Here is an 18,037-nt window from a genome sequence, read left to right as displayed (position 1 = left end):
AGCAAAATTAGCCCATCCTCAACGGGTTAACTGTATTTTTTTTTCTTAATGCCTCGAGGGGGAGGGGGTTTCAATTGCAAAATTTACCTGGCTAGGATTTGAAAAACAGACAGGAGCAAGTTAATTGTATAAGTATGAGATAGTGACATGGTCTTCATTTCCTTTTTTTGCCTCTTGACAGTAACCCAAAAGCCCAGGTAGCAGCAATCGATCATGGAGCTATGCAACTCCTCCTGCACCTCTTACGGACAACTCCATCACCATCCACTCAGAAGAGGGCACTGTTCGGACTGTCTTCCCTCCTTCGCTTCTTTCCCTATGCCCAGAAGAAGTTCCTGGATCTTGGGGGCCTCAATTTACTATCTGGTCTTGTTCAGGAGGACACACCGGGGCGCATGCCACTCCAGATCAAGAGTGTGACACTGCTCCACGATCTGCTCATTGAACAGGTGATTTGAGTTATAGGAATTCATGCATTGGCTGAGTCTGATCTGTATTTTAGATTCAGAATCAGATTCATTCATTGTCCATTTAGGAAATTCTTTTTGTTGGCATATACACATAGGAATATCTACATACATACATTTATTCATTGACATACACGTATAAATGAATACAATTTTCAATATGTACTCAATTTCAATTGAGTATATATCGATCTCTCGGTGTGGAAGCAGCATATAGGCTTATGAAAAGTGACAAAGAAAACACTGACACAGCCTTTGAAGCTGAAGAAAGCAGAAAAATTTGTTGAATATGTGAAACAAGTTCTTCAAAATAGGCCTTGAGCAACAGCCTCTTTTCTAATGTCTGTAATGTGGAAAAAATAAATGAGGTTTACTCAATGCATAAAAATGAGTTTCCTTGCATCAGAAAGCTTCTAAACAGCGCCTAAATATCCTTCACTGGAAAGTCAGGAGTGTGAAGTACAAAGGATTCATGGCTAAGTTTTGAAGTGATGGAGACCTTGGCACTTTCGTGACAAAGACCTGCATGTACAGGGAATTTTTGGATAAATCACAGTTCTGAACCATAGGCATTTTTGCATGGTGTTTTTCCTGGATTCTCTGGCCTAAAATCAGCATGATAGCTTGGTGTTAGCATGTAATGCCAACTTTTGGCTTGTTTTTCCAGTGAACATGTAACTAGATCTGACTAAGTACCAGATATTGGTCTACTGTATACACTATCGGCCAAAATGCACAATGATTTCTTCGACCTATCAAATCCAGTGACTTCCTGTAGATATGTCTTAATATTGGCACTTTTCATTGTTATGACATATCTTTTTTCTTTGTATCAGAGGAAGATTGGGTGCAATTTGCACACAAAAATCAAACAAACTGGATACACAAATTTGCAAATTTCAGAGAGAAACAGTAACGTTATTGTTCTAAAATTTTGGGAGAGGATCAGCCTAAGAGAGAGATCTTTCTCCTCGAAGGAGTGAATCCTTTGAAGTGCATCCCATAGCCTTGTGTAGCAATATCTTTAACCATCATTAGAGAAGGACTCAAAAGGGGATTAACAAAAATAACACAAACAAAGAAAGAGAAAGGAAAGGAAGTTCATGAAAATATAGAATATTCAACTTTTTGTGTATCATGGTGTAAACTTTGTGTGTGCCACACTATTTTGAGACTGCAGTGCATGAGTGCTATTTTTTTCAAAGCCATGTAACTTGTATTTTGCTAGAAATGCAGTACAGCAAAGTTGTAGAAGAACTTTTAGGCTTTGCTGTGATGTAAATTTTGTGACAAAGCCATGGTTATGATGCTTACAATTTACACTGACATATTGTGATTTATTGATCAGTTTGTGTACGGCAGTGCATTTGAGCAAAATATGCGTCGTTGGCAATCGTTGTACTGAGTTGGGTGTGCAAATGCTGCACTCAAAGATTTAGGGGGAGGGGCATGGTCAACATGTGTACTTCAACTGTACTTCAACATGTTTTCTGATAAATGACTGTAGCATTTTCATTTTCAAATTTATAGTAACCAGACCCTTTTGGCTGTTGTGCAGGAGGTGAACTGTGGAATAAGAATGGTGAATCAAAAACAGCTGTGACTAAAAAGTTCAAAGGTAGTGCTGCCCCAGTCTGCCCTAGAGAACAGTCCCCATGATGAGGTGGAATTTGTCCTTCATTTTGAGTTGATCCAAGGAAAACTGTGGCCTGGAGTGAAACCTGGTTCTTTGAACCTTGAAATAGAGCTTGTGTTTGATACCATTTTTTTTTTTTGACAGATGATATCTATACAGCAACAGAGTTTTAGTCAACTATATGATTGGAGCTTCAGTGTACTTTTCAAGATGTGTGTACACTTGGTACCCATTCACTCATTATAGTTGTACCAGTTGTAAAAACTCAGGTGCTAACTCATTGATCTCTCCCAAAACAACACATAAACCAACAGAAATTCTAAAGCGAGTGTTTGTAATTATCTGTAGAATGTGGCCACGCTGTTGGTTTGCTGATGATATATCTTTCAGTATGCAAGTAAAGACACTTGAACCTCCGGCTGCATATATCCTGGCAGTCATTTCAGCTGTGTTGTTCATTCTTATCACTCAGATATTGGAATCAAACTACCAGTCAAAAAATTAGATGCATAGAAGTGACCTTTCACTACGTCAGAATCAAAAGGAAGATGGGCTGGAAGAGAATGGGAGAATGGTCATGGGCGCATACTTTTTGTGCTCATCTATTTATGTGTGGCATGTTGCTAGATTTGTTGCAAGTGTTGTCATCTTCTTGATGCCGGATGATACTTGAATTTAGATGGTCTTGAAGAGACAGGCCAAAGTACTATATATACCATGTCATGTAATTAATGGATATGATTTGCAAATAGGGATATGTGATATTTCAGACAACTATGTGACTGGTTACTGTAAAAGTGGTTTCTTTCGCGTTGGTTTTATTTTCGCGCTTTTCGCTCTTTGAGGTTGAACCGCGAATTTAACATCACACGAAAATGTTTTGAACTCATCACTTGTTACAACGCTATCATTACCGACCGCGAATTTAAACACACACAAAAAAGTCGGCACCGATGGAAACCGCGAAAGTTTCTGTACGCGAAAGAAACCACTTTTACAGTAGATATTTGATCAAGAACAGAATGAGGAATGATACTGTCTGGAAGCTTAGTGTCATCCCACTTGGAGAATGGCAAGGCAAGGCTTATGTGCAGCTGAGTAGCCAATTACATGCCTTTTGTGAACTTTGATCTGCCTTACCTCGCTAAATGTATAACTTTAAAGGCTTATATGCATCATTCATGTTTAGTATGGTAATCTACTGACTGTGCATCAATTGCCCAGTCCAAATTAGAGACCAGTAGTCCAAATTAACGAATTGTCTCCGAATCATCCATGATTTTGCGATGTACTTGGGGGCGAAAAGGTGACTGTGTATTTTCTTTCACGAAAGGGAATTTTTGGATTTTAAACTTAGATTATGATAAGTGATATAGTTATTTGATAGATTATGATAGCATCTTATCAGTTGCACATGCCATTATATAATCATAATTTATATGAAAAAGATATTCCAGCTACTACCAGCCTTGGAAGAATCAGGCATCTGGGCAGTCTGTCACCTAGAGGTGACTGCCTCATTTGGAGTCAATGTTGCTGGCTGCTGTGTCTCAATAGTGACTGTAGATGTATAGATTAATTTTACCAATGTAACGGATGAAAGGATTTGTATAGAGCAGATAATCAATTTTAAGAAATCCAGTAACTGAACATAAACTCAGCAAGAGCTTAAGGGGTCTGCTTACTCTTCCTTGTAGAAATTGTGGACAAAGAATGAACATGTATGATCTTTGGCTTTGCCTTCATCTGCGGGCCATGGGGAATGTTAAGATTCACCAGTTCCTTATCAGAGGAAAAGATAGTCTGCTGCAGGGCTATGATTGGAACCTTGCCTCCCTTCTTTGAGCGTGTTTCTACTGAGCGATGAAAATTTGAGGTGATGCGAGGCGATGCAAGGTGATTCGTGGTGATAGCGGTGATGCGTGGTGACACCTCAAATTTTTCCTTAGTAGAAACAGATTGGGTAGTGGCCGATGTGCGGTGATGTGAGGTGCTCCGTTGTCCACCTTTTGAGGTTGTCGATGCGTGGTGATGCGAGGGACGATTTTCAGTAGGAACACACCAGGTAGCGAAATTCGCGGTGTACCGGAAGTCTCTATTATTGGGAGATTTCGCCCGCGTTATTTGAATGGTCACACACCTGCTTTGCGTTCACAGCGCTGACGTATCTCGAGTGTTGTAGTATCCTATACAATACATGCACACTTTGTACTGCGTACTGTTGCTTCTCGTTTCACGGCTTGCATGAACCACCAGATACACTAACTTGTTTCTTGTAGTTTGAATAAATTATATATTGGAGAATATTGACTGGAAAATGGACCTGCAGCTAATTTTTATTTTCAAGTGACGGCAGATATGACAGAAGTAGTGAGGGGCATTTCATTTTTGGACGGCAAAACAAAGCGGAATGCCAACAGAATGCCGTTATGTAGCCTTGCATGCTTCTTCTAGTTTGAGATGTTGCATCTCCTGAAACATTAGGCAACTTTCTCATTCTCCAAGCAGCAGATTGAACGAGACTCCTGACTCTCTGACTGGCAGTGAGAACAGCTGTTACAAAAGCGAAAGTATAAATGCACATTTCACGTCCTGATCTAGTTTGTGCCATCTTGATCATTTTGTTTACCTTCCCATACCACATGACCTGCTACCACATCTGGCAAATACACGACTTCCGGTTCACAGCAAGTTCTCTCCCATCTTCCCGCATCACCGCGTGTCACCGCGTATTTATCGCTCAGTAGAAACAGTTCTGGTAATCGTAAAATACGAGGTGATGCGAGGGACAAAATTCGCGGTGATGCGAGGTGATACGAGGTGATGCGAGGTGTCCCCAGTAGAAACACGCCCTTTGTTTCTTTGCATTTCATAGGCATAATGCTACACTGAATTTTGACTTTGAAACTCCTTTTACTTGTCACTAGATGTTGCTTCCTTTGTGTCTTGACCAAGTGTCTGCAGTGGCTTCTCACACTTGCTTACAGATCCGCGTCAGCTCCACGCTTTCTTAAAACATTCTGGGTAACTTCTGCATACCTTCATGAAGCTGCCCACGCCACTGAACTCTTTCAGGAGGGTTTGCAGAAGAGACGTAAGTGTAGCAGAAGGGCTGGATATCCTGACGATGTCCTTAGGTGAAGTTGCGGAAGACGTCGGGAAGTTCATTCAGTTTTCATCTCCCTCAAAATTTGGATGCAGACATTTTCTCTCTCTGGAAGGTGCAAATGTTTTTAGGAATAATAAAAACAGTGAAAGGAATCTTTCAAGAACACTAAGAGAGATTGCCAGATGAATGCAAATATTACTAAATTTGCGTTCTGCATCTTGTCTGTGCCTGAGTGGATGCCAAGTTTAAAGTCCCTGAAGGGAGCACAAGTTTCTCTTACTGTCTCCTTTTGTCTCAATGTTAATCTAGACTAAGACACACAGTGTGGAACAGTGTTACACTAACCAGGATTACTTGTGTGTATCATTTCTGTAATAATCATAGTTAAAAGAGAAGTATGATATCAAAGTGTGCAGTATGTTTTACAAACATAATCATGACAAATCACTTAGTTTAAAAAAAGAGAGATTAGAGAATTATTCACTTGGATGAATAGGGTAGAGCAAACACAAAGTTGCTGAAATTTTGCTCAAAGTTTCCAAAAGTGAGAAAGAAACAGAATTTTAACGCAATTCTCTGAGTGCCTTGAATGCCCCCAAACGAGATTCTTTTTGCCCGTCGACAGGGTACGGACAGGTTGGTAATCCACCTGTGCGAAAGCAGTCAAGAGTACATGTATTCCCTTTCCACGGTCAATTACATATGCCATCGAACAATGGAAATATCGATCGGGTGCGAGGTATGAATAGAGCGTGCGCTGATGGGCTCACAGCCTCTTTTGTTCTACACAAAACCAGGCACCTGAATGTGATGACTGGGGTCAGGGAACACAGAAATCTACCAACACTCAGCTTTGATTGCTATGTACATGTTCATATGAGTTTAATAGCGAAGCAAACGTAAACAAGATCAGAAAAGGGGTAAATAATACTGTGATATACACATTTTTCCAACAGAAAGAGAACACATGGTGATAGAATAAACTCTTATCTTTTTATCAAACCCATTTTTCTGGACATTACAACACAAAGAAACACAAATTTAGGCCTGGAAAGTAGGCACTGTTGTCTTCATCTTGGGAACCTGGTATACCAGGTCCCCGTATATCAGTTGCTCCCACAGGAACCTGGTATACCTGGTTCCCATAAGGAATGGGTTAAATGTCACATTACATGAAGCAATGATATCAGTCACAATTACAATGACATGGTGGATTAGGCAGTGATGATATATTTATCTTAGCAGGCTCCAAAATCTTCACCAAATTTCCTTTCATTTGATAAAATTACAACAAAACAGTCATGCATTATATGAGTAGAGTTGTACTGACTAAACAATGACAAACTTTTAAAATGTGAGATGTTGACCCCCAAATCCCCCCCCCCCAAAAAAAAAAAAAAGATTTTGTCTTGTGCATTACTGTATGCAAAAATGGTGAAATTATGACCTTATGATTGAGATATCCTGGAGTGTGTTTTGATATTATGAACAGTATCACTTTCATGTAGAGGATTGAAAATTCCATCGCTTTCTTATTGTTTTTGGTTTATTTTCTTGGGTAGATTTCTATGAATACTACCTGAGCTGCTTTTTTATTTCACTCAGTCTAACCTCAGTCCAACCAAGTGAAGTTGAACATGGATTACCTTTCTGCAAAGAAAACTTGTATGCCATACATGTATGTCAGTACCTGACTTTTAAAATTGTCCCCAAGTGGAAGTGTTACCTGATATGTTAAATCACTATAAATTTTGTGTAGGGTCTATACACTTTGTGTTTGGTTGTATGTGATGCAAATTAATCATATTTGAGTTTGTGCACCATACATGTTATATTTGAGTTAATGCACCATTCATGTTATATTTAAGTTGGTGCACCATTCTTGTTATATTTGAGTTAAAGCACCATTCATGTAATATTTGAGTTGGTCCACCATTCACGTAATGTTTGAGTTGGTGCACCATTCGTATTTCGATCAAAGCCTTTTGAGAGAAGGCAGTGTGCTTCAAGGGTCATTCTTCCTCTGAGTTGTTAAAATGAATGAGCCTACAAATCTTGATGTGGTCATGCACATCCCTCGCTCCAGCCAAGGAAATTTATCATGCTTGTTTGTTCTTTAAATTTTTTAGCAAACATTAAAGGCAGACTGAAATGTTTATTTTAACCCGTACACATCCCCTTTTCTTTCTTTTTTCCTCTAAATGTCAATTGATCACTTGTTGAAGGAAGTCCTACCTCTCCCTATTGATTGAATCAAGATCAAGATTGATTGTAGATGATAGTGACACTGGGATGATAAGAAGCAAGTAAAGAAACACACATTTTCACTCACTTACCAAAATAGGTATGTACACACAAAATGAGAGAGTGGACACATATGCACACACACACACACACACACACACACACACACACACACACACACACACACACACACACACACACACACACACACACAACACACACACACATGCACACACAAGAATGGCTGTGGATAGTTCAGTGATTTTTATAGAGGAGCAGCTGCTGGTTCTATTTTTTTTTTTTAACTCTGTGGGCACACATGTGTGTAGCAAGAAAAATGACTGCCCCAGTTTGGATGAGTTACCTGTACCTGTGACATGTTCCTTTGTATTCAGTCATGTAAACCAATTATGATGATAACTTTCAGACAGTCTTGTGCGTGAGATTTTTGTGTATTGGACACATATACCCAAGAAGGTTGCCTGATCCATATGCTATAACTTTCATTTAATAGTATAATAATAGTATGGTAGTCTCTTTGAGTACTAACACTGCTCTTCCAGAGGGTCCTGCCATTATTATTACCCCAACATTGCCAGATACCCATCTCACATGGGTAAAGAGGGACAATGGGGGCAAAGCAGCTTTTCCAGGCATGAACACACCGAGCAGGATTTGAACCTCAGACCTTCTGTTTTAAAATCCTTGGTCCCATCCACTATACTATGGGGTGCTCCACATTTGATTGTAGCCTACAAACTTTGTAGATGCCCAGCTAGCATAGTTATAATGACTTCAAAATCATATTAACCTAGTTAAATATTTGTGATACTGTATATGCCATATATGTTACAACATTTCTATTTTCACAAACTTTAAAACTTGGGTGCTCTTCATCAATTTAACATCACGTGAAAGTATCGACTCTTATCCTGACACAAATGTGGTGTGCAAGCGTGCATTTCACCATTCATAACTGTACTCCATGGTCACAAATTTAACCATTAAGTGGAGTTGGTGGGAAGTCCCGATTCGTGAAAAATTAGACTTGCTAAATATATGGCATATACAGTAAATTTATCAAATTGTTTTTCTGAGTTGCTCTCAATATACCTCCTTATACACATTCATGGATAGAATTTGCATTTCATTTGAATGCGCTTCTTCGACTACAGCATATTTGAAATAAGGTTTTGTCATGTCTTTAACACGTAATTCCTCTGTTTAATGCATCTCACGATCTTGTATTTTTTGAGTATATTATTTGAGATTGCTGCTGTGTGGCATTTTTTGTGTTAATTTCCCCCTTCTTCTTCTTTTTTTTTTATGAACAGAGGAATGCCTTGAGCTCCCCTGAGGCCATTGATGACCAGAGTGAGGAAAGGAAGTTGCAGTATGAGAAGTAAGTCAATTATTCCTGCTTGCTTGTGTCATGTGTGCTGCTGCAAATCCCCTGCTTCCACTGTAGGCAGGCTCCTGCTGGACGTAACGATTGAGCTTAGGTAGGGATGTTCAGTCCAGTGCCAAAGAGCTGCAGTGAATGTTTTGCCACAAGAGCCTCTCTGAGGAGTGGCATTTGTAACGGCTGACATTTGGGACCCGCCGTAATCTCAGAGCGCGTGTGCCGGTGCCGCCGCCGCCGCCGCCATACCGGTGGTGGTTTTCCGTTTCGTGTCGTGCTTTGTTATAGGCCGGCATCATGTGAAGACTGTTGAATATTCATGCATCATTTGTTGTGGTGGGGAAGAGTGATGGAGGGATGGAGGGAAAAAACAAAACAAAACAAAAGGGATGAGAGATCCTTCATCACCAAACACTGCTGCTTCTCATTAGGAAGTGGTTGAAATTCCCACCTCGCCGACCATTCTTTGTTCTTTTTGTCTCTCTCTTTTTTTTTCTTGTTAAAGAGGCACTCGAATGTGGAGGGAGGGGAAGTTCCTGGCCGAGGCATAATTGGTCAAACACCGAGAGCGTTTTTGACATCTCGAAGAAAATGGGAGCGTGTCCCATTTCCATGCGTTTATAATGTCAAGTGATGTTTTATTCACTTGGACTTCTGATCACTCACGTCTGGACAGAGCCCATCAAAGGTCATGCACTGTGCACTGGATGACGAGTGGAGGTGTTGCATCTCTGAGGCTTGCACATGCAGTGACACAAATGTGTCACAATATAACTCATCCTCCCCTCCCCAAAGTGTGAAAATTAATATATGTATCAAGGTCTCCTATGGGGTTGCAGTCACTGACAGACAGTCAGATAAAACTTAAGTAAATTATACCGTTGCCCTGTTAACCAACTTATTAGGGAGCTTTAGATTGTGATGCACATGCTAAGATGGCAGTTGCGTTAACCATTCTCCTCCTTCCCAGTGTCTTGTTGCAAAGTACAATGTAGCGTTAGATTTTGCGAAGATGTAGCCTATAAAAAGTAAAATAGCGTCCCCATTTGTTGTGCGTGGTGTGCGAAATTTCTCGTGACCAGCTAGAACAGCTAGCTGATCTCATAATGGCATTACAGTTGTTCTCTGCATTGTGAAAATGAGAGGATGCTAAAATGGCCCAAAACCGTTGTAAAACTCTGATGATGTCAGATTGATTTTGATAAGCGGTCTTGCACATGCGCAGAACAGGTTTTTTTTTTCCTCATAACGTTTGCATTGCAAATCTAAAGCTCGCTATTCACAGTGTATGAATCTCTGTAAACCAAAGGATACTTCTGATGAACGGAGCTTTCCAGAGGCTTGCCCAGTATAGCAACAACCATTACAGGCAAGCTAGAATCCAATTATAAGGTATTGAAAAAAAAATGGAATGGTGCATGTGATTTCAGTGTCTTTATCTATATTTCAGTATCAGGCACACACATACATGCACGTGTGCACATGCATGCTTTTTCCACAAAAATACAAAATTCTTTAGTGTGGAATTGTCATTAAGGTGACATTAGGCATAGACGACCTTTGTGTTTTTATCTTGTTTCATCTTCCTTTCATTTCTTTGCATTTCTTTATTCGTTTCTCTGCATTTCTTTTTTTATGTGGTAGTAACCATTAACTTTTGACTGCTTGTAATACATAGATGCCTAATTCTGTACAGGCAAACAAACACACCATGTGTACAAATGAGGCATGGGTGTCTGGAGAGATGAAAAAATGGTAGAGAGAGATTTATATCTAAGCAAATATCCTGACATCATACAATTGGCTAGATAGTAAAGTATGTCTTGTCATACATCAGCGTAGAGGCACATATCACACACAAATTTGATTGATTTTTTTTTTTCTGTTTTTCTTCCGATATATTTTGCACATCCTATGATGTAGCACAACAAAAACATAGGTGGCTTGCCAGTTTTCTGTAAAGGGCACGAATTTTCAACTATGCCAGTTTGATGTATATGAAATATTTTTTGACCTCCTTTCCAAGAGTTGAAATATGAATGTGAGTGAATGATACAGAAGTTTATATGCATGGATGTATTTTTCATATAAAATCAATGATGAGAAAATGCATCCCCTTGTATACGTGCCTAAGTCTTTTCTTACAAGCTTTGCAAATAAAGATTGTCCATGCTTTTCTTCTCTTGGTGCGACTGTGATTTCTCGTTTGTTGATTGAAATGGGGGGGGGGGGGGTTAGTTTGTGAAGGATAACTGAAGACTAGCATTTCATGAATCTCAGCAATAGTGACAGGGCTTTCATTTGCAAGATTCTCTTCATTGCACCATGCAGTAGAATGTTGACTCATTTTCTGCGCTGGTCATCCAATTATGTTGTTGTTCATCTTAGTCTTGTCTACATCCATATTCTGTGATGTCCCATACATCCCCCAGACTAGTGCAATCAAAGCCACTGCTCTCTCTTCTTGTTTCATGCTTGGCCTTTAAAGGGGCAGTTTCTCTGAACTTAAGCTGGGATTCAGTTCATACAGGACAATGAGGAAATTAACACATTTCCTTGGCTGAGATATATATCACTAATTTAAAAATACTTTCTCCATTCCCCCAAAAAGCTATTGTGGGCCTAATGCTCCTTTTATGTGTCTGATTGGCAAACACAAGCTTGGTGTCCAAATTTAAATAAACCCTTAAGGCAGCGCTAACTCCAACATCGTACCCAAAACAGCAACAACAACAACAACACAAATGATGAAGATGTGATATAATCTTGCTGTAGACATTGACAGCAACAAATTTTGTGTCAGTGAGAGTTATATAATGCTTTTTATAAGTTTCACTGACTTTTGAATTTTTTTTTCAGATGATGGTAGAACTAGATTAATTTTGACATTATTATTTGACTGTCAGGAGCAAAATGATTTAACTGACAGAGACAGAATGGGGTTAAGTGAGAGTAAAGGGTGGAGAGGGGTCGGAGGAAGAATTATGGTCTATTGAAGGGGTGGTGCATAACCAGAAACGTTATCATTGCCACATTAACAATGACAACTGGTGCATCTAAACCCACTGTATACTGGAACCAGTAATATGTATCAAGTCTGCAGGATGTGACCACCTGTGGAATGTAAAGGATAGAACCAGCTCGGATCTCTGTGTAGGTAACTCCAGCCCATTATAATGGAGTCCTCTGGACTGGCAGTTTTCTTTCCTTTCATTGAAATTCTGTTAAAGCTGATTTTAAAAAAAGGAAAGTATATAAAGATTCATATATCATGATTTTGGGACCTGAATTTTTACTTTGTTGTAACAAAATTTTGTTATTTTGTTTGTTATAACAAGAGTGCACTGTTTCACAAATCAGATATTTGATTGTTTTGCTTTGTGTGTTTCTTTTTTTTTCTATCATAGCTCTTCAGATAGAAAAACATTGAGTGATGTAGAAATTGCATACTGAATATTTTTCTCTTCCTCACTGAAAATTTCATCTGGCAATTGATTTGTCTGATTACAAGTCATCGGCACTTGAGTGCAGATAATCCTTTTAGCCTAGATTCATGGCTTTGCAGTTTGGCACGCCGTGAATGATTCTGCAAACTTCCAGGGCGGGAAGTTTGCATGCATCCCATTGATCTGATTCTTGCATCAGGAGCACCATGTTAATACAGCCTAGGGAAGGCATCAAAGAGATAATCATAATGTGTCACAGCAAAATAATCCAATTAAAAGCTTTGTTCCCCCATATCAATATCATGGTGTGCTGTTTTGTGCATGGAACAGTCATTAGAGCCTAGACACTGTGGTACTGGAGTATCCATTCTGGTATCAAGATCATACATATAATTTGGCAATTAGTCAATAATAACATTGATTTGCTTCAAATTTTACTGCCAAAATCATAAGGGTTTTTTTTTTATGATGCTGGCCTGTAATACCTTCTCATGGACCAAGTCATGGGCCATCTTTTTGGCATGAACATCCAATCTTGGATGCAAATGTGTATCACAGTGTTCACTGAAACTTTAAGAATGTTTGATAAAATATACAACATTGGTATAATACTGCTGTCAGGAAGGTTAGCCCAGGCACAATTTAATTGTGTGCTGCAGTAATGTGATGTAGTGTCCTCTGAACAAGTTTCTTTATTTGTTGCTTTTTCGCCCAAGGGCCACAGCATTAATTAACCATGTTCTCACAGTTACCATACTATCACTGACAGCTGAAATTAATTCGAAACTACAAACCAATTCACATGGTACTTTTCATTGATGATCAGTTACAGTGAAATATCATTTCATCAATGAGCATCACTCAATGATTAAATCTGGAAGCACACTGCAAGCAAAGGATTCACACAAAATGTAGAAGAAATTAGCTGAGAGTGCACTTTCTGCAGTTTACCATTGGTGATAATTACCTTGTGGACAGCAGACAGAGAATGCAGAACAGTAAATTGTACTGAGACTGGTATTTGATGGTTTACAAATAATTTGAGTCGTCCATTGACTGAAATAATATAATGGCTTTTTAGGAGTAAAGTTTACCCAGGAGCTCGCTGATAATTGCATTAATGAGATTGCTAGCTACAATGCTCCACAGTGGTGTACATTTCATTGAGCCTTCCACAACTTAACCACAAATAAAATCTTGTGGTTAGGAGTAACAAACGATAACTCAAAAGCTAGAAAAGTCATTTCACCGTCTGGAACTTGGAAGTCTAACTGTCATCTTTATAGTGATTGACGGCTTTGAACCAACTTCAAGCTCAGCCAGCTTGGGTGTAAAGCTAGCTATTGTTTTTCCTCTCTGCTCCGTTCATAACTCTTGCTGATACGATCTAATTGTGGCAGTGATGTAGTGCTGTCATCAATCAAGCCTTAGGAAACTGTTTGTGACGTGTTTGCCATACCACACACCTCCATGCAATGGTCATGTCATGAAAGATGCCCCCCCCAAAAAACAAACAAACAAACAAACAAAACAAATAAAACACTAGCGACCAGCAGAGCAGTGACCATCCATCTTCTTCATTTCGTGACCAGCTGCGTTTTTTTTTTTTTTTTTTTGGGGGGGGGGGGGGAGGGAGGGAAGGGGAATGATACTGCTGCTGATGCAAATGGCATACCTCCCTCATGTGATGGATATATCAAAGTTAATTCGGGGCAATGGCACAGATATAACTATGATGTGAGCGTTAATCTTGGCGACTCCTTGACAAATGGCTGTGATGGAAGGGGAGAGTGTATAGCAGGGTGGGGGGAGGGGGCACATTAGTTTCTTTTCTTTTCTTTTATACGCACGCACACGCACACTGGCAAATTTATCAACCCCATTCAGTTAAAGCGGGCATTGGATGCCGCAACCACGGCGGAATGCGCAAGAAACGCTTCCTGTGGCCGAATCCTTCCTTAATCCTTGGGAGGGTAGCGCTCTGTCACATTTTATTACACAAGTGCTGAAGGCAACGTTAAAATAAATCAGAAATGACACTTACCCAGGAGGCGAGCCAACTAGGGAAGTGTTTGGACATTTCAAGATTGATTAGTGTGCAGGACATTCATAGGATCTGAATATCTATCATAAAAGCTTAAGTATTAAAAACTGTCTAATCAAACTAAGTGCTCAGTTATTGCCACAGCGGCACTCATGGTAGTGATGTGGTTATCCTAAACTGCAGTTAGCATCTTAAAATTATTTTCAAGAATCATATAGTACAAAGTCAAACACGTAAGTCATAGTGCTCTTCATATTTCTTTTTTTTTCTCTTTCAACAGAACATTGTTGTTAGTTGCAAACACATCAATATGCAAATCAGATGAGAGAACAATGCCATTGCCAAACATACCTTCCATTTCTTTTTTCATGAAAACTGGTGGAAAATTAGCTCTTTTTTGTCACAGATTAAGCAGCAGCTTTAACAAGTCTCTCTTAAAAAAAAAAAGATATTTATTTGCCAAGTCACTGCAGCTCTAGGATATTCACACATTTATGTTCAAATTATGACATGATTGCTTCATCACTATTTCAATGAGATAAAAGGACAATCAATTGAGATTTTTTTTTTTTTTATATACCAAATCTGATGCAGGTCAGTTAGGTTTCTGATGTCAAGATTACTTTCTTTTTTTTAATGCACATTAACTGCAGGGTTATTTAGTGCTACTGCACCAAGCTCAATACAAGGATGTTGTCACAGATTGCTTGTGAAGCCAAATAAGGAATTTGATGCTGTGAAGTTTTAAAAAATGCTGTTTTGAAGTACTGCAAGTAATTTTTACAATTGTTTCTTCCAACTTTGTGAATTCACATACTGTGAAAGGGCTGTTGTCTGACAGGAGTTTGGGCAGAACATTGTGAGTCCTGTAAAGTCTATTAAAGTCTCTCTATGAGATCACATTCTATAAGGTAATGTTTATGAATTAGTGCATGAATAAAGTGTGTCAGTGCAGTGAAGTGCTCCTCTTTGCAGGTCAGAAATTCAAATGATAGTCTCAGTACCAGTATCATTTACAGTGTGCCATCAGCCTTTTGTGTCAAGTACATTGCTATCATTACTGTGTGAAAGGTTATATCGCTGTACTGTAGTAATGCTGCCCAGTTTTCTCATCAACTTCATATAAAATGATTGTCAATAAGCTGTCTTGCATCAAATAAAACATTTAGATGGAGGTTTGTCAGTTTACTCTGTGATCTAGACTGTCGAAAATGCCTCAAGCTCAGTTCTCATTTTGTGTGGATGCTTTTCTTTTTTCTTCTTCTTCTTCTTCTTTTTTTTTTTTCGGTTGGGCATGTTTTTTAATGATGTGCTTGTTCGTCTCTGACAAGTGCAATCAAGATTCTAAAACCCTTTGGAACTACCATTATTCTGCCTACAAGGAATTCCGTCACGTAAAAGCTGGGAGGGGAAATCCCCTTCTTGTAGGCTGGCTTACTAGTAGAGCTATTTAATCCATGCTGATGGAGAAGTGGCAAAGCATTGCATAGACATTTGGGAGTTGTGTGCATAGGATGACTTTTTATTTAATTCAATGTTTGTTTTTCTTTTTTGAACCTCACTCTTTATACTTCACCCAGATTTTCCACAGGTGTAACAGTTCGTTTCTATTCAATCATCTTGTAGATGAAATCTTCATCAGTTAGCCTAGAGATGCAGAGTGGCATTATTCATAATTCACATGGTGCTTTAAATGGTGTTGACTCTAAGCGGCGTCAAAATGCTAAAGAAGTAAAATTGTTAGAGATGCTGTAAGAAGTGCTAGAGGCATGAATCTATAGAGGTTAAGAGTGTCAAGCAAAATGTCAAGGGTCAGTAAAAATATATAGGCACATGTTAAATTACACCTAATTCACTTAATTCACCACTCTGCACACTTTGGCTCTCATGTGGCTTCTTTTCTCCCTTATTTGCTTCCCTGTGTTGATTCCATTAAAGTGGGTCTTTCATTGGGCTGGAGACTAGTTGGTGACCTGGTGGAGGCTCGAGTCTCCCTAGTTGCACAGACGTCGCTGAGACGTCTCCACAATGTCTCTCTGGGAGTCATGGGAGAATCAAGCACATGCAATGTTTCCTAAGACTTTTTCTGATCTCCAGCTGGTCTCGGAGATGTCTCCGCGATGTCTCCTTAGTTGCGGCCAAGACCGATTTTGTCCGCGAGGTCTCCGAGACATCTCCACGACCTTGCAGAGACCCATTGGCGACCTACCGGAGACACGGAGAAGACATCTTGTAGATGTTGCGGCGACTTGTGGGCAAATAAGTTATCACCTTGCTTTTAGACATCTTGGTAGTCGCCCTGGAGTCGCCTTTTTGGTAAAAGTGCAAGCTGTTTTGTTGTTGTTGTTTGTCTTTTGAGTCGCACTAGTTGTGGCACATGGCAATATCTCCTCCAGTGAGATAGGCCCTTTAGTTTTCACAAGAGAAGTTTCATTGGCAAATTGCCAATTTTCTGTGTATGTTTTATTTCTTTCTTTTCTGAGGCTGCCCTCACTATTTAGCACCTGCTTAAGATGGCAGACTCCTACATTTGTTTCCTCTTTGAATGGAATAAGTGTATCATTTACTGCTTTGATTTCATTGTATTTGTTCAAATACTTTAAAAATTATTTTGTTCATTATACTGTGAATTTGTTGCGTAGATTTTTTGTTGTTGTTGTAGTACATACACTGTTAATTCCTTTATGATTTTCATTGAAAAATGCAAAAATGAATTCAAACTGAAACTGAAACTGAAACTAAAGAGGTAAAAACACCGTAGGTAAAAGTACCAGAGGTAAAAATGTTGAAGATAAAAATGGCAACAGTAAACACACAACATGTGGGCTGATGTTCATGTTGAACTTCCTAGGACACTATTACAACATCAGGCATATTTACTTCTGGCATTTCTACCTCTGACATTTCCACTTGGTTGAAGGCTAGGCAACTACCTGAAAACTGAAAGAAAATCCTGAAATGTGAAACCCACCTTTTGAAGCGTATTATTTATGAAACTCTGCCTGGCTTGTGACAATTTCAGTCAATGTGAGCATGATGTCATTGCCATTGCTAGTTTGTGATGATCTTTGTTATCATCATCAGCACTTGGTGTCACTATTTGATGAGAAGATGCAAAACTTGACAACTCTACAACATTTTTGTTTTTCTGTCCAGCTCAAGCGAAACCATCACTTCTTTTTAAATCTGTCAGAATGCTCATTATTAAACTCTATGTGTTCGTGGAGTCTGTAGTTTCATGAGACAAGAATCAACCACGTATTGTAGGGTAGTGATATGGCTCAGTCGGTGGAACATCTGCCTCCCGATCCAAATGACCCAAGTTCAGTTCCCGAGTCTAGCTGAGTAATGTTGTGATCGTACCGTCCCCTCTAGTTAGAGGCACAGCACTCTGTCCCTCGTAAAGGACATTGAATGGAGGTCCCATGTGTGAGTTAGTTACAACTCACACATGTAAAAGATCCCACTTCATTCATTTGTGGTAAAGAGCAGGGTGCTAACCCGGTAAAGTGGTCCACCTACCTACCCACACAAGAAAAAATAAAAAAATGAGTGATGCCGACCCCTCATAGTTCACCCCAGGTTACAAGCAATAGTCAGCAAATGGTGTCCATACCAGGCTTATTGTGCCATATGAAGTTCAAAGATACCTAAAGGTACATGTATGTACTACATAGAGAATACGCCAT

At 39.3% G+C, this 18,037-nt stretch overlaps 1 protein-coding gene across 1 annotated transcript in view; it reads left to right on the top strand.

Annotated features, from left to right (window-relative positions):
* The window catches only part of LOC140241771 (nucleotide exchange factor SIL1-like), a 69,650-nt gene that overhangs the window by 5,435 nt on the left and 46,178 nt on the right, over positions 1–18,037 (top strand). Inside the window, exons 4-5 of the mRNA XM_072321522.1 lie at positions 182–449; positions 8,791–8,858. Coding sequence (XP_072177623.1) covers positions 182–449; positions 8,791–8,858 — 336 coding nt within the window. The remainder of the gene's footprint in view (positions 1–181; positions 450–8,790; positions 8,859–18,037) is intronic.

The sequence above is a fragment of the Diadema setosum genome, chromosome 18, assembly GCF_964275005.1.
Source record: "Diadema setosum chromosome 18, eeDiaSeto1, whole genome shotgun sequence".
Taxonomy (NCBI): Eukaryota; Metazoa; Echinodermata; class Echinoidea; order Diadematoida; family Diadematidae; genus Diadema; species Diadema setosum.
The sequence above is the reverse complement of the archived record's forward strand: the minus strand, read 5'-3'. Positions and strand labels throughout refer to the sequence as shown.